Genomic DNA, 21,061 nt, shown 5'->3' on the forward strand with positions numbered 1-21,061 from the left:
AACACAAATTTCTTTTTTAATTCTTTCCATTATCTCTGTACCCTCCAAAACTATAAGGCCTAGTAGGTGACGAATCTATTTACATTCAAGCTAACCGAGGGGTTACAACTCACAAGTAATAATGGATTCTTTAAACATGCATGTTAACTTATTTTATTTGAGTGTATGTATTGAGATACTAATTCTATTGAACTAGGAAGAGCGAACCAATTGTGGTGACCAGAAATATGAAAAAGCAAAAGGAAGTTGATTAATTTCTGGTGGCTTAGCTTCCAGAACCAATTGTGGATAAAGTTGATCAATTTCTACGAGGGATCGCTCTCATGTTAACCGTTCCTCAGCCGTCCACATTTTTTCCAACTTTAACCAAAATCAAAATTTTTCACTTTTATTTACAATCACGACTAAATTAGGAAATAATTGACACTAAAATGATGTATGTTTTTTCTTTAAAAAATTATTAAGACCAATTCTATGGCAATACCAATGACTAAAGGCGTATTCATGTGATAGAATATCGTTTTAATCCTTCTTATTCACACAGAGAGAGAGAGAGAGAGAGAGAGAGAGAGAGAAGCGATGATTTTATTAATTACTAAAAAAGAAGTATATTAAAATTTTTACCCACTTATATGTTTACTTAAGAACACGGGAAATTTCATTGCATTCCCTTCACTAAATTTATTAACAGTCAACTCTCTTAAAATTTTGAAATATCAATTCAGTCCTTGTAGGTCTCACTTGAATTAAATTAAAATTAAATTTTTGAAATAAATAACACAAATAATCCCAATTCCCTTAAATAAAAATGAACAACTAATATATAAAAAATGAATAAAGAATATAGGAGAAATTTGTAACTCTTATTAATAGTATAACACCATTATAAATATAAATAAGTGAAGTTAGACACATAAACAACTCGTGTAGAAAAAATAAACAATTGATGTGTAAAAAATAAACAACTTATATAGAAAAAATTTGTCACTCTCATTAATAGTATAATACCATTATAAATATAAATAAGTGAAATTAGACGTATAAATAACTCGTGTAAAAAAAATGACAAATGTTGTATGAAAAATAAATAACTAATATAAAAGATTGAGGTTATTTGTGCTGTCTCCTTCAAAAATTTAATTTCAATTTAGCTCAATTGAGATCAATAGAGATTGAATTGATGTTTTAAAAGTTTAGTTAAGGTTGCTGCAGCGACAGTTTCTCTACGCATATGCACATGTTGTTTCATATTAATTCGAAACTGGACTTGTATGTCAAATCTATGCCATATATATAAACGATATACGTAAATGAATACTTGGAAAAGACTTCTCTGCAATTCTATTAAATCCTGAAAAAAGGTTCTTTGAACGAAATATAAGATAAGATGACATTAAATCAGCATGTTTATATATATACAGGTGTACAGAAATTCACGGACGGATATCAACGTATGAAAATAAATTAAATTAATACTCCGTAACTGTTGCATTCAAATGCAGCCATTAATTAATCTTGCTCTGTCATAAACCTACCCCAGAGTCATCTAATTAATACTTTACAGCAAATGTGAGGGTCCAGCACAATAAATAGAATAATTACAGTAAATGGAGTCATTTAATTAATTAATTAATGCTTTACCTAACTCGCTACTTAATTGATTATGATAGAAATTTAATCATCCATCATATTAATTAACTTTTATTTGAGAGTAACAAATTCATGGAAAATCTTTTGAGCTAATAAAATGAAAGGAACTAGAAATTTTAAAGGACAAATAAATTGTTGGCAAAATTTTTTTAAAGGATTAATATAATGATTTATGGGCAATTTTTTCTATATAAATAAATTTTATTGAGATAAGAGAAGCATTACCGGTCTAAAATCTAATTAACTTATAGAATGACAACATTTTTTTCAATTTTCAGTGTGCTTAAAGGTAAAAACCATTAAGATTTGAAATTAATAAGTGACTTAAATCTACTCATTCAATGAGTGTCTCACTGATAGATGTTGTTTGAGTAAATCAAATAATTGTAAGATATGTTGGCATATAATATTTAGAAAGCATCAAAACTCAAATTTAAAAAAAAAAACAATATATGTGATGAGTGGTTTGATCATGTGGATTATTTTATTTTTTTTAAAAAAATATATCTTAATAATTTTTAAGTATCGGTGAAATCTAATTGGTGGTTATAATTGATACGTTTATTGAGTATAATTGTCCACCAAATTCAAATAAAAAGGATGGAGCCTTTGCCCGATTCATGTGGATATAGAGCACTGTACAGCAATCTCGAACCCAGGCTCATCAATAACTTGTTATTGAGCGTGGATCAAAATTCTCTAAAGTTCATACTCTAAAATTTTCTGAATTTGAGAGCATCTAATTAAATGAATGTTCGTGATTTTAGCACATAAATAAAAACATGTGCTTTGCTTAGGTGGTTTCATTATTATAATATTTGGCGCCAAATGTTTGACTGTTTTCCATGCATTTCGACTTCTCTATATTTATATTGCCACATGTGAATCAAAATTCCCAGAAGCTGTCAAACTCAGAAAATTTTAAAGAGTGAATTTTAAAAGATTTTGATCTATTATTGAAAAATACAATTTTAGAAAAACTTCATCGATACGAAATTCAAAGGATAATTTTCAAAACGTACGTAACCCTTGGCTTTATGAACAGTGATGCTTCTTCCATTCAGAATTATATATAATACACTTTTAATCAAATTAACTCTACTTATATTTATAGCTAGTCCTAACCTAGGTAAAGAAGGAAGATTGTGTTAGACTCTCAACATCAAACATAAAATCTTATTGAATCTCACATGTATATGGATGATAGACGGTTTTGTGCTAATGCTAAGTTGTTGTTTGTAAGTAATGTCCTGCATGGCTTGAGAGCAATGACAAGTGAGTTAGAATTGTTGTATTGGCACTTAGATGTAATGTTAAATGAGCTAGAACTATCGCGTTATTCTGAACAAGTGAGGCTAAAAAAGTTTATGTGAGCAAGATAAAATTTGTTAGTTGGAACTAGTGGAAGGACCTTATGCCTTGCACATACAATTTAAGGAACTTTAAATAAAAAAATATAAAACGCAAAAGCATTTTTAAGGCTACATAGATTGTAATACTAGGACTTCACTTTGGCATATTTAAGAGCACATATCCCCATTTGAAATAAATCAATGAGGCTAAATATGTTAAGGTAAAGAGGCAAAAATACTCATAAAATAGTCAGCCATGGGCACCTAATATCCTAAAGTAATGAAAAAGGTAAAAATACCCATAACATTATATGGATGGGTGCAAAAATAACTAGACCATTAACTTTAACCTAACACCGTTAACTTTGACCGTTAAATGCTAATTGTACATGCCATGTGTCAGTCTTTGCTGACGTGGACTAAAAAAAGGAAAAAAATACCCATAATATTATCAAAGTTAGTGAAAAATTGACCAATCCATCCAATCTTTAAATGTTGACCGTTTTGCTGACATCTAAGCAGAAGTTGACTATTTTTTCACTGATGTAGATAAAAAAAGTTCTAGATGAAATTCTCTAAAAGTTAATCAATTATTGTATGAATATCATGTGAGAAAATATCATTTTGACTGAATATCAAATTAAAATGCTTGTTTCTTTGCAGTAATGGTGAAAATCATTTGAAAATTTTGAATTTATCGTGAATGTAATTGCTTAAGGTTGTGACAATATTCTTAAGCTAGATGTGCTCAGTCTCAATCTTTGATTTTGAACAACCTATCTCACTATATTAAATCTCAAGTTTTGCAGACAAGAAAAATGAGGCGAGATACGTGGTGATGGAAAGAAACCATATGGCATTGATTTTGATGGATTGGTCACTATTGTACCTACTAAAGTAACATTATAGATACTTATACAATAATTGATCAATATCCATAAAAATTCATCTTGGAATATTTTTTATCTATATTGGCAAGAAAATAATCAACTTCTATTTAGGTGTCAATTAAACGGTCAACATTTAAGGAATTGAATGTATTGATCACTTTTGCACTAACTTTAATAACGTTATGAATATTTTTACTCCTGACTGAAAATTTTGTTAGTATTTTTGCCCCTTTTTTAGTCCACGTTATTAAAGATTGACACGTGACATGCACAGTCAGCATTTAACTGTCAAAGTTGAGGGTGTTAAGTCAAAGTTAATAGTTTGGTTACTTTTACACCCATCCATGTAACGTTATGGGTATTTTTATCATTTTCATTACTTTAGGATATTGGGTGCCTGTGGCTGACTATTTTGTGAGTATTTTTGCCCTTTTACCCAATATGTTATTATTATCAAAAATTACAATTGACTAAATAAAATTCCTATGATTCAAGAAATTCAATAAACTAGATAAACTCTAATTAATTCACAAAAGCAATCATTATAACATATCTATATAGCTCACCAAGCATTTAATAGAGTTGAACTCATAATTATGATATTGTGAAAAAAAAATGTCCTTGCAATTTTCACATGTTCATTGCACCTTAGACACATCATTATAGTTTTGAAAGTCTATGTCAATTCCAACAACAAAATGTTTCAAATGTCAAGAAATACCATGACAAATATGAGAACTGATACATATATCAAATTTTATTCATCATATAGCCTGGAGCAAAGATGTCATTGTTAACTTATAACAACTTGAGATAAGAGGCTACAGAGAAGAAAAGTCTAGATAACCTAAAAAAAAGGTTTATAAGCTAATGCCAAAGTAAAGAAGCTTAATTCAAGAAGGTATGAATGAAGTTTTTAGAAAAAAAAAAAAGTAAAGTAGTTTTCAAAAACACGAGTAGAAAGGCAAGCATTTCTTCTTTCTTTCTATTCTCTTGACACCTAGAGGCTTATTTATTCTTCTAATGGAAAGTTCCAAACATCTAATACATTCACTTTCATCCTAAAATTCAACTAATTCTTTTTCCATTTGCTCAAAGCCTTGGTTAGAATTTGAAGACAAACTTCATTATCCAAGAGGATTTTGGCTGAAGGAATTTAGAAGTCCTAAGAAAGTGCTAGCATCTTATGAGAGAATATAGCTAAGAAGGTAAGAAAGGTTGCTAAAGAAATTTTGGTCAAGTTCAAAGGTTTTGGTTCGAGAGATAAGGAGTTTAGGTGGTGGAATGATAATGTACCAAGAAAAGTCAAACATAAGAAGGAGAATTTTAAAGTCATCCATTTGTGCAATAATGATGAAAATTAGAAGAGATATCGTATTACTAAGAAGGAAATTAACAAAGTTGTGAATGAAGCTCATTCTAAAGTATTTAAAGACTTTTACAAGCGTCTTAGGACAAAGGATAAAGAACAAAAAATGTATAAGATTGCTAAAGATAAGGAAGGAAAATCAAGAGATTTGGAACATGTAAGGTGCATAGAGGATGAAGAAGGAAGAGTTTTGGTTACCAATAATGATATCAAAGATAGATGAGACACCTACTTTTAAAAACTTTTATAATAACTTAAAGGATTTAGTAACTCATAAAGGAGAACAAAATTTATCATTTTATAAAAGGATACACAATATTGATGTAAAGGAAGATGTTAAGAAAGTGGTAAATGGTAGAGCTAATGAGCCTAATTGTATTCCTATTGAAGTGTGAAAATGTTTAGGTGAACAGAGGATATAGTGGCTAACTAAGTTATTTAATAAGATCTTACGATCCAAAAAAATGCCTGACGAATGAACGAGAAGTATCTTAGTTCCTATTTACAAAAATAAACAGGATATTCAAAATTTTACAAGTTACAAAAGGATTAAATTTATGAGTCATACAATGAAATTGTGAGAAAGAGTGATTATGCATACTTTGAGATTGTAGATTGGTATTTTTAAGAATTAATTTAGCTTGATGCCAGGTAGGGTGACTGCAAAAGCATTTTATCTACTAAGAAAATTAATGAAAAAGTATCAATGCAAAAGTAAAGATCTGTACATGATTTTCATTGATTTGAAAAAAGCTTACAATCATGTACCAAGAGAGATATTTTGAAAAGCCTTGGAAAAGAAAGAAGTCCGGTTTGCCTATATTAGAGCTGTACAATATACGTATGAGAGGACAACAATTAGCATAAGAACAATTAGCAATGAAATAAAGGACTTTTGTATAAAGATTTAATTATATCAGGAATCATTTTGAGTCCTTATTTATTTGACTTGATCCTAGATATTTTGACGGAGCGTATTCAAGAGGAAAATCCTAAATGAATGCTTTTTATGGATGATATAGTTATTATTGTTGAGACAAAAGAAGAAATAAACTACAAACTTGAATTATGGAAAAGAACATTGGAGTTGATAGGTTTTCCTCTGAATAAGAGTAAAATGGAATATTTACATTATAATTTTGATAAGATCATTAGTAAGTAGTAATTTAAAAGTGAAATTGAGAGATCAAAATTATACCTTAAGTAGAAAAGTTTAGATATTTGAGAGCCATTATTCAACATGATGGGAAAATTAATAGGGATGTTGCACATAAAATTCAAGCTAGGTGGTTTAATTGGAGAAAGATTAAAGGAGTTATTTGTGATCAAAAAATGCCTAATAAACTTAAAAGAAAGTTTTATTGAATTTCTATAAGATCAATTATATTATATAGTAGTAAATGTTAAGTTTTAAAGGAATAGCAGGGGTATAAAGTTGGAGTAGCAAAAACGAGAATGTTGACATAGATGTATGGGCAAACAAATAAAGATAACATCCAAAAGGAGGATATACAAGAAAAAATAGGAGTAGCATCTATTGAGGAAAAATTGATAGAAAATTGCTTAAGATAGTTTAGACATGTACAGTGAAAATCACAGGAGGCACTAATGAAAACAATAGAATGGATAATTTCTTAAAGAGCGGTAGAAGAAGGCTAAAAAAAATACTTATAGAAGTTATTGATTGAGATTTTTTAATTAACAACATTCTTAAAAACTTGATAAATAACATAATACAATGACATCATACAATTTATATAGTCAATTCCACCTGACGGAATAAAGCTTGTTATTATTGTTGTATACTTTTAATCAATTTACACCCTCCAATAATTTAGTTGATATATAACATCTAAAATTACACATTTTTTCATACTTATTCTTATTTAATAAGGTATTTCAATTAGAAAATTTAATCAATTACACTCTACAAGTAAGGACAATTTTTTAAAAAAATCTTATTAATTTCACTTTTAAAAAGCCCAAAACGCCTTGTATTTTTAAACATAACATTCCTGAAAAAGTCAGTTAAAATACTGAACGAGAGGAATGATAATATAGGAGGGGCAATTTGCCGCCTACGCAAGAGCCAGCCATGGAAATATTAACGTGTGAAAGCAAAGGTGTAAAAAGAACACACACATTGATATTTCTGGCGAGAATTAATATTATTTCCACCACCAGGAACGGATCTAGGGTGGGGGCAAGCACCCCATGCCAAAAAAATTTGAATGAATTTTTTTTATTTTTACTTAAAAAAAGAGAAAACTAATTTTGGTCCCCCCACTTTTATCCGTCACTGCCACCAACGACGGGCATTTAATTTTTAGATAAAGATCGTTGCCTCACAAAGCAGCAGGTGATCAGCGTCGTTGAATTCTAGTAACGGGCGTTTAGAGTCATCCGTCTCAACTTAATAAAATCATAAAGCCCTGGAAGAGTAACAGAATGTTGGATCTGGTTTCTCACACCCAACATCTTCAACCTTGACCCTTTTGACTTCCCTCCGACAACTTCTTAGTCAGTCCGCCCCATGTTTCCAAATGTAACGGTTTCATGCACTTTGTTACTCTGCGATGCCAAGGATTTTAATTAACTGATGAGCATTTAATTTATTATATACTCCCTCCATCTCTATATATTTTATTTTTAAATATAAAAGATTAATTATTAACATATTTTTTAATGAATAGATAATTATATTTTTATTAATTTGAAAAAAAAAAATAAGCACTCTTATTAATTTACTTTAAAAAAATTATTTTTTATTTATAATAATTAAGTATAAAGTTAAAATAATGCTGTGCTTTTAATTAAATAACTAACTTTTATTAATTTACGTAATTTAATTAAAAACATTCTCATGTATAAGGAGGGAGGAAGAAGTAGAGACAATTATGAATTCTGAAAGAGGCTACTAGCCTAGAGTACTAGTTTGCACGAGATCCGAATCCAATAAGGTAATAGGATTGTCATGAAATAATAAATTAAAAGTATAGGGAGGAATGAAATTTAATCTGGGGTTGATGCGGCAACCATTAATTTCTTTATGTTGACAAGTTGCTTATTCTTAGTGACAGAGAATATATATATAGTATATTGTGGTGGCAAATATATATATATATATCTTCCACTGTGACTGACCTAGCCATGAGCATTGTCAAGCAAAGCTTTATCATATTATTTGTACAAACGTTCCACCATCTTGTTGCAATATTAATTAATATTCCTTTTTGTCGGCTTTCTATCAACCTTATGTTGAAATATTATTTATGAATTAAAATTAATTAATAAGTATAATAGTTTGGTCTTTATGATCTTGACTGTGATAAGTGGACTATACAAGTGAGTCCAATGGGCAAAGGCCCAACCCACAATCCAGTAGCCGTCAGTTATTTCTTATCTCTTAACTGACTGAGTCAGAGATAATAGATAATATAATTATCTAATTATTTAATAAGGCGGTTACATATCTGATCTATATATGTGGATCGGTTGATAACTGCATATACATAACTTCTTTTTTTTACTCTATTATCTCTGAACTCTCTGAAGGCTCTAAGGACCTGTGAGTTGTGTACTTACTTACACTCGAGGTAATTGAGCTTTTTCAAGCATTCATGGATTCTTTAGATATACATACATTACTTTACTTATTTATATAAATTGAGATATACAGATCTAACACCTTATATATGTTGGAATGCTTTTATAATGTGTGGATTTGTATTTCCATCATCTTCTGACTATACTGAATGATATATAACTAAATCAATCCAATTTACTCCCTCCATCCCCATTGTTCATAAGAGAATATTGTTGGACTCTTATTTTGTCCCAAAATATATATGAAATTATTGGAACAATTATGAATCAAATAAGGTGTAAACTTCACTTAATGACTTTAGTAGGGGCATCTTCCGGACGAAAATACAAATTACGGCACATTTAAAGCATTTAACCAACGAAGCTAAATTTTCCTTGCAATTGAGAAAATCAGTTTTTTGTTTTGGTATAGATTTGGAGATGGACGAAGCAACACGTTAATTGAATAGAGACCCACCTAGGAACACCTTCTTCTCCTTTTTTGTTCACTGATGTGTTTTTTTTTTTTATTACAGTCAATCATGTTCGAGCCACCCTGCAACACTTTATTTTATTAGTCAGCTAGTTCTTCCCATATTCATAATGCTAACTAAGTTAAAGATTATGAGAGATTAAATTATTAATTATTAAATTTATTAATATGTTTATTAAATTATGTTTGAGGAGGTTACTGGCAATTGGGGTACATCAAACATTATAAAAAACTATACAGCAAACAATAACTCAGGTTTTTTCTGCGTACTCTCAAAATATCTCATTCGTTTAACTCGTTGCGCACATTAAGGGATCAAATGGGTCGTAATTCTCCCTACTCACTCACCATTCAGGATTTCTACATCATCTTAGTATCAACTATACGGGCTCTACAGGTCATATGACATCGTATCCTGTGATGCTTTCAGCATTGTAACATAATACATATGTACGTCGATTATTATGATAAATGAAGCAAAAAAGGCATGACATGAAATGATCGATCAAACCATTGTTCAAAAGGTGGTCGGCTAGTCTGCAATGGATTTACATATATATGAAGATATATGCTAGGAAGGGGAGCCCACCACTTCGTGTACGAGTTTCGTCAAGTTGAATGTGTCTATGCCAATCTCAGGTATATATGGTTTGGTGAGAGACAACGACCTCTTCTTTATCCGCAGCCTCCATCCTAATCCCTTTTTTAACTTAATTAAAGAAATCGGTTTAAAAGTCAGTTTCTTGTAAGGCTATATATTCTTAGAACTATTTGAAATATACGCACCCTTTGTTTTCTTCCCGTCTCTGTGGGCTCTCACACGAAACCCATCTATCTATCATCTATCGAATGCATTCATCTCCGCTTTGACAAGTTGATCGTTGCTTATGCCAGCTAGCCTGTGACTCAAAATATATATATACTTAACTACTAATTTATAACGCATCAATATCTGATGAGATCGATCAGGTTTTCAATTAACAATAATTGTCGGTTCGGTCGAGAGGGAAGAGGAGGCCTATTTTATGTATTATTATGTATTTGAAGTCAAAAAAACTAATTTTTGGCCAAAAAGGCATGCCTAACGAGTAACTATAGCTTAGATGGCGGAAAGAAGACGGATGGACATGTCGTTGTCGTGTTCGGTGAGCTCACAAATAAGCTTTGAGTTGGTCCCCAACACCCTCAGTGGTAATCTAATGAATCAAATGTTTGCATGATATTATAAAATATATATTCTTGTGTTGTTGTGTGGAAAGGATCATAAGCGCTGACGCGTACGTATAATCGTTCTGCAGCTTCGTCCATTGCATGCTAATTCCCTCAACTTCACATTTTTAATTGAGAGAGAGTCCACATATGCACACAGAACACGCAATGATATATGGTATTTAATTTAACTAAGAGACACGAAATCCACTTGTTTCCTTGGGCAACGTGCCAAATCTGTGACTGTGGAACATATATTTACAGTTGGAAGTTGCAGCACAGTTTGCAGGTGATCTTTCGCCCGCATAGTTGTTGACTTGTCCTTTTATCCTTTCTTAATAAAAAAATTAATTATTTAATTTATATAATTTTCACTCAATGGTAACTTAATCCTTCAATTATAACTTTTAATTTAATTTTTATAATTTTAATTTAGTTGTAATTTAATTTTTGAATTTTGAATCGCTGCAATTCAATCTCTATAATTTTAACTTTTTAAAATATTAATTCTTATATCTTAAAAATAAAAAAAAATGGTGGAAAGGATCTTATTGAAAGGAAAATTGTCCCAAAAACCAAATGCAATTCAAGAATAAAGGCTAATATTTTATTCATTGAATAATATGAATAAATAATTGAAATACTCCTTTATTTAAACCAACGGAATTAAAAAAAAATAAAGGCTACATGTTCAATACATGCATCTTAAGCTAGAAGCTTTACACCCCGATTAGGGAATGCAAGGCTTTTGGCTGAAGGTAGCTTGGTGTGCAAGACCTTATAGCTTGGGTGCAAAGCTTTTTGTTTGTAGTACATGTATTGAACAAGCAGCTTTTATTTTTTTTTTTTAAATTTCATTGATTTAAATACAGGGGTATTTCGATCATTTGTTCATATTGTTTAATGAATAAAATATTAGCCTTAGTCTTTGAATTGTATTTAGCCTTTGAGACCAATTTCCCTTTCAGTAAGGTCCTGTTCACCAATTTTTTCAAAATAAAATTTTAAAAATTAAAATTATGTTGACATTTAGGGATCAATTTTAAATTACTAAAAGTTTTAATTTGATAAAAATTATAAAAAACTAATCTTTTTAATTTTATGTTTTAAAATAGAAGGACTAATATCTTGCATGGTTAAAATTATAAAAACTGAATTGTACCGAGTCAGAATTTACAGAATAAATTATAATTTAATTAAAATTTTAAAGATTAAGTTACAGTGAGTTAAAATTTAAAAATTAAATTATAATTGAGTTGAAATTATGAAGATTAAATGATTAATTTTTTTACTTAATTAATAATAACAAAACCTTGCTTCTCGTTCGCTATTCCTGATGGGATTTAACGAACTCCTTGGCGCTGTTTTTACGTGATTGATGTTTCGGTCATTCCTCCACCAACGGTGCAGGAAATTAAAATCTCCACATTTGCTCTGCTCATTTGCCATTCAGCCATTGTTGATAAGTTTAGACGAATAGACACTTTATTTCACTTTTTAGATGTTCAAATGCCAGTAAATTTTTGTTGATTTTAGAAGTCTCATAAAATTAAATTTGGTCAATAATATATAATAGAGAAAAAAACTTATTATAAACTTGAGTTAATAGATTTTGAATTAAGATGTATAATCATCTTTATGTAACTCTTTATTCATTTATTACACGTGCACAAATTAAGTAGTTACTTATTCATAGATAAATTCTATAATAAATTTAAAATTTAAAATTCATATTTAAGATATTTAGAATTAATTATTTTGAATAATTAATATTATTTTATAGCTAGTCGAGATCATATTTTGAATGGGTGTGAAATCCTGTAATTTTTTTTTTTAAAAAGATATGGTGGAATTGGCAATTGATTAAAAAAAAATTCTCACAAGATTTAGTTTAAAAAGTCTACAATAAGAATTTGAGATTGATCATCAAAGCACACGATTTCTGCCAAAAAATGAAATAAAAGAGCTTAGAAATGTCCAACACTAGTGGAAAAGATTAAAAAAAAAATATAACTATAAATTCATGCACTTTGTTTAAGTTTCTTTATAAATTTTTACATTCTTTTTAGTATTCTAAATTTATATACATACATACATACATACATACATACATACATACATACATACATACATACATACATACATACATATATATATATATTATGTTCTAAGTCCCTTCATTAGGATTTAAGATTTCAAAAACTAAAAATATAAAAAATTAAAATATTTAAAAAAATATATAAAAATTTATAATAAAATTTGAATAAAGTGTATTGATTTAAAATTATATTTTAAAAAAAAATAGTCACATAGATCTATCAAAACGACAAATGAATGCCTACCCTTCAAGAATGCTGGCAATATCAGATGCAGCAAGTTAGCGATTGCGTGTATATATCACCAAAATCCCCAGAAATAATGAACTCTCTCATTGGCTTCCAAAACCTTGGTTAGTCCTTCCTTAGTATTTTTATATTTTGTTCAGTAACCCATTTGCAAGAATCATGACTTAATCAAATTGATCCTAACATATAATATTGTCGATCACACAGAAATATCTCGATTGATCAGATATATAATCGAGGAAAATGATTTCGATATTTTCCTAATAGTTAACCATATCACAAGTAAGTTAAACCCAAAAAGGGTTCAGTTTAAAACTCCCCGGATACGTTTACATGTGAAATTTTAGTAATCGAAATTATTGTGGGAGTTGATTTCCTCAGTGAGCGAACTACTGGGCTTACTTCACGCATTGCTCAACCTTACCTCACCGTCCTTCAATCATAATCAGAGATAATATATTTGGGAACAGTCTGTGAATAGACTGATAAGGAAAGCAATATTAATCGGATACACGGATTTTTACTTATATGAACTGTCATCGTAATTAATGTGAACGTGAGGACCTTTTTTTCTTCATTTTTCAAAGGTGGACTTAATGGGATTTTCCTCGGCGCTTGTCAATGATGAAGACGTTGATTTGCACGAGCTAATGCACATTTCCAGTTTCAAAAAATATTCTGGTCTCCGTATAGTATATAGAGTAAAAGTTTAAAACGAATCATTTGATTGAATGGATGCATATACTCGATTCCCAGCAAGACTAAAAAACAACATACAGGTGTCAGAAAGAAACGCTACGAAGATCGTCATTTTAATTTGTCGTTGAACATGTATAGGAGCAAGTGGAGCAAGAGTCAGAGTAAAAGCCTAATGGAAGCGAATGGGAGACGAAAACGAGAACAGGAGAGCAGCCTTGTGATTCGGAGGTTGGTTGGAGCACTTTTTGAGATGCACATGCTTGATATTTGCCTAAAAGCTTGTACGCGTTTGTAGCTAGCGGAATATGTTGTGCACGGTTCGGTTTGGTAGGTCTCAACAACTCCCACTGCGACTGATCATGAACTAGTTGCGACATGTATGTACGGTACTCGAGAGTCGAGACTATCGTCCCTGTCCACTCCCCTACAAGAGGAAATCAGCCACCTCTTGCCGAATTATCTTGAAATATTCAAACACAGTGATCCTTCCAACCTTCAATGGCCATTGTCTCTCTCTTTCTTTCAGCCAGTCTTTATCATGCATCGTCTTCAAAATCGTCTCTCTCGCTAATTTCAACCCGTGCATGTATTTATAGATAATTAACAAGATTAATTCCCAATCCTCCACGGCAAATCATTTTTATAACGTGGGAGGAAACTGACGTGAGTGGAGCAGTCTTTCGAATTTTTCCCCTTGGCTTTCTCGATCGCATATGAACATGGGTGATCCTAATAAAACTACATGCTCCTGAATTAGGACATAAGACTGTTGAGCATCATGCTTATATGAACCGGGACTATCTAGGTCTCTAAAACAAATTATAAAATTCTAATGTATGATCAAGGTGTTACTCGTTAATTTTCTATGATATCCGCCTTCAAAGTATTCAATTTACTCCATTCAAAATGTATAATCACCTCGCGGTACATGACAAAGGAATAAGAACATATTCTGTCTCTTTTACTAAAAAACATATGAGACCTATTGGGTATCTGGGTTCGTGGATTTGTTTTTCAGTCCTAATTTGGGTTTGAATTCAATGTTTCTGCATTCCTTTTTGGGCCGAGCCTGCCATGTTTTTTAGCTCAGCACAAATCGGGTATCTGAAATAATGAAATAGTCCTTCCAAAGCATCTCCCGCTGCTTTGGTTTGGGGCCTAAACATAGGGAAACGTTGGCTCACTGGCAGGTCCAACATGATGATGAAATCTGAACATAGGAATGAAGTGGGCGCACCATATCCGTAAAAGTATCCAGAGAATCGGCATCCATCTATAGTGTTCCTTAGATTTCACTTTAATCTTCTCATTCAAATCCTTCAGGAGCCAAGTCACACGCAAGTTTAAAGTCGTGTGACTCATCATTTCGGGTACTCTTGCACATATCGTATTTGGCCCAGAGCAATTTTTAAAACTACTTAATATTTATTTACATATTTTAATAGAAGCTAGATAGTGGCAACAGCATGCATGATATTTGATTCGTTTTTTTAGCTTTTGTTGGCATCACATGCTAAAAAATTTACATGAAAGTCGAGTCGATTTATCATAACCGAAACGAAAAGGGAAGGTTAAAGAAGAGAGCGAAAGGCTGGGATGATAAGATTTTGAACTTCGTACATGATGTAATGTGATGTGTATAGTTTCATAATTAAAAGTAGATACGATTTAGATTTCTGCGTAAAATGAACTATAATCATCATTATGATCATGATCTGGAATGCAATGTTTATAAGCGAGGTGAACTTTATGTCAGATTGGCTACCCAACAAGGAAACTGGTTCCTAATTCAGCCGGATATCACAGAATTCGAAATCTTCCCTTCCTTATTCTTAATTAATAATCAGAGCCACTGTGATCTGGCAAGATGAACACTACTGTCTATTTCCACTACACCATTAAATTCAAGAGGAGCACGTGAGGAGAAACAATAAAGACGTGGGACTCTATTCCCTCGGACGACCCAAAGATTCCTACGCCGTGGAGAGCGTGGCGTGCGATTTCCTTGAGCAAAGGTCGCTTCCAACTGAAACGTACAACTACAGGAAGTATTTGCGTGCGTTTGCCAGCATCACACGACAATCACAGAGAAAGAGAGAGAAGGAAGGGGGGGGGGGGACCAGACACAACAAACGCACCACATCCATCACTTCCCCCGCTTTTCAACGTTTCCCTACTTCTCGTTCCCTTTTCCAATTTTAAAATTTAAAACTTGTTTGGTTTTATTAAAAGACATCGGATCCTCCAGCCTGCCTAATCTGTTACAAGTTACAACTGCCTAATTGCCTGACGCCACCCGGAGGGGAAAACATTTACACCAATTCCCCATCATTTTTTACCTACTCCTGCCACTCTTTTCTATGGGATGTCCTCCTCTATTTCTAACATTAAATTAAAATTGGATTAAAGTTCTATCCATTCAAATATTTATCAAAAACTCGGCACTGCCGGGCTCGGGCCCCCACCCGAATCGGACTCGCCTCCGCCCGCTCCCTCCTTCTTCCGCCGCATCTCCAGCACTTTACGGTGGTGGTTCGAGTGCAGTTCGCTCGAGAACGTCGGGCTGCACGCCGGCCTGTATTCCGGTAGCAGCCGCCCCGACTTGTATCGGACCCCGCACGCGTTGCACAGCGTCTTCGCTCCGTGCGGCCCGGCTCGCCACTGCGGTGTCTTGTGGACCCCGCAATGGGTGCACCGGCGCGGCGTCTGCGCTGCTCCGTCGGTCCCCCCACCGACCTCTGGCGCCGGCTTTTTCTTGGGTCTTTTTGCCAGGGGCCTGCCCTCGGAGCAGGCTTGCTCGGGCGCTGCGTTGGGGTAGATGACCCATGGACTCGTGGGGGACGAGGAGGAGGAAGACGAGGTGGAGGTCGAGGATGATTCGGTCAAGGATGGACACCTGAAAGGCAAGACCCGAACTCCGACTCTCGTTCTCTTGCTTCTGGCCCTGCCCGGGACCGGAGTTGTAAAACAAGGGTGAGCCGAAAGATGGCCGTCCGGTTTGGGCCTTTGTTCGGCAAGGCTCTTGGGTCTTCCCATTAGAGTTCCGGCGGGATACGCGGTGGAATATACCGAGAAGGAATCTTCGACAAAATGAGACAACCACTCCAAGTTTTCCAAATCATCGGCCTGCAAAAATCCCAACTTTCGTCAATTATCATAACAAGGGACAGCGAAAACGAGTTTAGGGGAAGAAGCGACGAAGGGAGAGTACCGGAACGCTGAGTTCGCTGGACGGCAAGGAGTTAACATCGTCTTTGACGAAGGCAGAGTGAGAAATTTCATGACTTTGGTCCGCTGGTGGAGGGGAAACAGAAGCAGAGTCAGCCTTAGGGTGTTGGTCATCCTCGGAAGGGTCGTCCAGGTGGGAAAAATCGAGGAGTTCGTCGACGGAGAAGTCGTCGGAAGGGACGGCATTCTGGACACTGAAGGCGGAGAAGTCGTCTACAGAAGATAGGGGGTTAAGTTTGAGGGCCATGTCTTTGCTGAAACTGGTCTTCAAGGCTGCCTGGACGCACTTCATTGGGGTTCCGGCCTAGAAAGAACCAACCAACCAACCACAAGTGAGCAAATTTTGAGGAAAAACATGGCGCATGGAAGAGCGAGTGTTGTATTTGGAAACCCAGGAAACAGAGAGAGGGAGGGAGAGAGTACCTGAAGAAGAGAGAGACGAGAAAAGGGAGAGGAGGTTGGGGGCTGAGAAATGGAAGGAGAGAAGAGAAGAGGTGGGTGAGTTTGGTAAAGCATTGAATCTGGGCTGAAAGCGTCCATGCTCCAATTACTACAAACTCAAACTGCCCGTTTCTTTCTCATTTGCTTCTCTTCTCATTCTACTCTCTCTCTCTCTTCATACATAACGTGTATTTATTTATTATTTTATACGATCATATACGTTTTTTTACACGTAACGGATACGCTTCATTACAAAAGCAGCCATACTCGATATGATATATCCACGACACTCTGCTTCTTTTTGGCGCAAATTAGGAAGGGCAGGTCCAGTCATCTACTCTCTCAATTTTTTTACTGATAAATGACATTAACATATTAAGGCATAAAATACGTACAGAAAGAAGAATCAGTTAAACCTTACGAGGGTTGGCTCTCTCTTTTGTATGAGAACAAAAATCGTGACCATCTAGGAAACCGCAGTTTTTGTTTTTAGAATTCAAGTCCGGCTTTGTTCTTTTTCATCACTTTAGTGTTAGACAAGACCGAGGAAATGGCCCATCCCGTGCCTTTTGACTAAATTACCCGATACGCCTAACCGCTCATTCTGGTGGCTACTTTCCTCCATATCTCTGTATGCATCGAATGTAAGATGTATAAAAACATTACATTTTCAGGATTCACGCTTTAGCTAGTTAACATATAGTTACCCCAGCCAAGCCAGGGCATGGCTTTGGGAGATTTCCTTAACAAACAATGAACACATGTACATGTCCCAAAACCTTGTACTTGATTTCAAAGATTTCCTTAACTACTCGCAGCCTGTATGGACAGTTCCCGATCCGAGTCCTCTTTTTAATGGATATGGGAGATGTGTGTGTTGGGTAAGAAGGAAAGAAAATAGAGAGAGGAGAAAGGAGAACAAGAAATGATGAGGACAGGGCATGGCTTGCAAGCAAAGTGCAACATTCAAAAGGCATGCATGTTTCCATTCTGCTTGTTGCGTTATGATGGAAAGTCTCGATAATATGTTTAACACTCATTTACCATTTAACAACCTTAATCCAAAGGTTGACGTTCAGCTTCAGCCGCCCCTCCTCTTCATTCTTGCACCTCCACTATTTTAGTGTACTCCTCCGCTTCTTCTTAATACATAACACTTCTGATGTGTATTCCTGTATTAAACAAGTTCAATCTTTTTGAAAATCTCACGCAAATTTGACTTCCTTTCTCGGTTTTGTCACTTTCTACAACTCTCATGCATAATTTTTAACATGTATAATTACTCAACACACAGTAACTAGCGCAGGAGTCAAATTTAAAAATTATGTCTTAAAATTACAAAATGTTTGATAGAGAAAATACTTTTCATGAATGCGCAATAAAATACAACAACATTGTGAGTGCACCGACACTCTTTTTTTTTTTTCCTTTCCATATTCATTTTTAACCCTTTTCTTATTCCTAAAATGTAGATTCATATTTAGTAAGTTAAGTATATGCAGAGAATTCAAATGCAAAACTCTCTCCCCATCCCTGCTAACCCTTGGATTGAAAGAAATCAGAGACTCGGTAAGAGGTAAGAGGCTCTAGGCGTGGCCGTCCGTTGTTTTGTTTGGGTACGTTACGCTTTAACCTCGCAATGAAAGATAAAATAATGGGAAAGAAGGAAGTAAACTGAAAGGGATCGGAGGAGCAGGTGAGAAAGAAATGAAGAGCAAGTACGGAGGGTCAAGAAACTTCGGGTGAGGTTTGTTGTGGGTTGAAAGGAAATGAAGAGATGGGATGAAAATGAGGATTCAAAATGCAAAGGGAATGATTCAAACTTCAAAGGGCTTCGAATTTGAACGGAAGAGAGGGAGGGACACGAGACTGCCACACTCGGATATGCAAGCAATTTCAGCACAAAATCAAACCCACGTACGGGCAATATTAAATAAAGAGTGGTGACCCTTATAATGCCAATAGGCAATAGGGTATCTGATATCTGCGGAAAATGTGCCCTCGCTCCCTCCAATTACAAACATTAAGCGGTTACTTCATTGCTTGACCTTCATGATGAATTTGTGCATTGGACTCGCAGCACCCCTCATATTCAATCTAAGAAGCACCTATTTGAGTACATATATTGGATTCGATACAACATGATATAATTGATACAACAGCTTTCAAAGTTTTAGAATACAGATACAAGTACAGGTAACTTCATTTTTAAACAAGTATCTCCAAAGTGAGATGAAGATATTTGTAATAATCAATCAAAGCATTAAATTTTTTAAGTTTTGAAGTGATATAGGAAAATATTATTGAAAAAAATTATAATACAAATATTAAAATATATGATACATATGATATAGTATTGTACATCTATTGTATTGGATATAAGTGTGTTTACTTTTCCCTTCTTCTTCTTCTTCTTTTTAATATTGGTACTTCATAGCATTCGATACTATGTTATTCACCCCTTACCTGCTGAGAAAGCTGCTATTCCAGCTTCTTACTCTAACCATTAAACTAATTAAAGAAATCCAGAATCAATGATGAAGTTGAGGCAATCAAGAAGCCATTCATTACTTCCCAAGTTCACTAAACAACTACTCCTTCCGTTCCTATCCTTTTCATATATAAGATATTTTTATTTAAATCTCATATATTGATAAAGGTTTATTATTTAGTTGAATTTAGATAAAAATATAATGATTTTTCAGTTTTACTCCTAATAATATTATAATTAATATCACGATAGTGATAGAAAAAATATACAATTAATGATTTATTATGTTTTTCAAGACAAGAGTAAAATTGTCTAATTACTTAAAAATGTCATTGTCACCCTTTATATTTAGGGACAAAATAAATTTTTAAAAAACACTTTATATATAGGGATGGAGGAAGTAATTGTATGTTTTTCCTACCGCCATCATGATATTAATTATGATATTATTAGGAATAAAATTTAAAAAAAATTATGTTTTCATGTGAGTTTAACTAAATAACAAATGTTTATTAGTATACAGGATTTAATTAAAAATACTTTATATATAGCGACGAAGGAAGTAATTGTCTATTTTATTTTTTAATATAAGGATAAAATTATTTAATTTTTTAAAAATATTATTAACATTATTTATATTTAAGAATAAAATAAATTTTTAAAAAATATTTTATATATAAAGATGGAAGAAGTAGGTAATAGCAGGTTTGGTGGCTCCCATAAATTCACACCAACCGCCTCTTGCCATGTTCACTCTACTGACCTTTATGGCCAATTAACTTTATGCATGGTTTTTTTTTTTTTTTGGTATGACCCATTCGTTGTTGGAGTTTCTCACTGTAAACTATATAGTATATACATAGGTTGATCTCGCCTTCATCTCAAATTCAAATAAACATGGCCAAATGAAAACGATATTTTTTCGGGAAATACAAGCAACCCCGTAACCGAATTTATATTTGGTAATCTTTCGTGATTTCTGTGTTGCTTTCTTGCCGTGTTACTTTTCTCATATTTATATGAAGTAACATTTAAGTGTGATATACTAAACCAAGTATCTCTACAAAGTAATTGATAGCGATATGGCAAATAGGGTCATTACAACGTAACACCCATCAAAGGATCGTATGTATATAATTCCCAGGGTAGGAGTTTCAATAAATTCCCTACAATAACATAATACACAAACACCCATTGAGCCACTCCTCTATGGTTACAACCCCCACCGCTTTCAAGGAACACATAAATGCAACCCAACTCACCAATTCTCTGTAGCAAACCAGAGAACAAGACGTATTTACTTGTTACC

At 33.3% G+C, this 21,061-nt stretch overlaps 1 protein-coding gene across 1 annotated transcript; it reads right to left on the reverse strand.

Moving 5' to 3' along the window:
• Positions 1-15,303: 15,303 nt before the first annotated feature.
• On the reverse strand, positions 15,304-17,421 carry LOC129321457 (GATA transcription factor 5-like). Its single transcript, XM_054967224.1, has 3 exons — positions 17,244-17,421; positions 16,804-17,124; positions 15,304-16,718 (listed from the first exon to the last, which is right to left on the reverse strand). The coding sequence occupies exons 1-3, from the start codon at positions 17,358-17,360 to the stop codon at positions 16,023-16,025; spliced, it is 1,134 nt and encodes a 377-aa protein (XP_054823199.1). The 5' UTR covers positions 17,361-17,421; the 3' UTR covers positions 15,304-16,022.
• Between the last annotated feature and the right edge of the window lie 3,640 nt (positions 17,422-21,061).

This window comes from Prosopis cineraria, unplaced genomic scaffold (assembly GCF_029017545.1).
Source record: "Prosopis cineraria cultivar Desert tree isolate PC_DT_omini unplaced genomic scaffold, ASM2901754v1 PC10, whole genome shotgun sequence".
NCBI classification, from domain to species: domain Eukaryota; kingdom Viridiplantae; phylum Streptophyta; class Magnoliopsida; order Fabales; family Fabaceae; genus Prosopis; species Prosopis cineraria.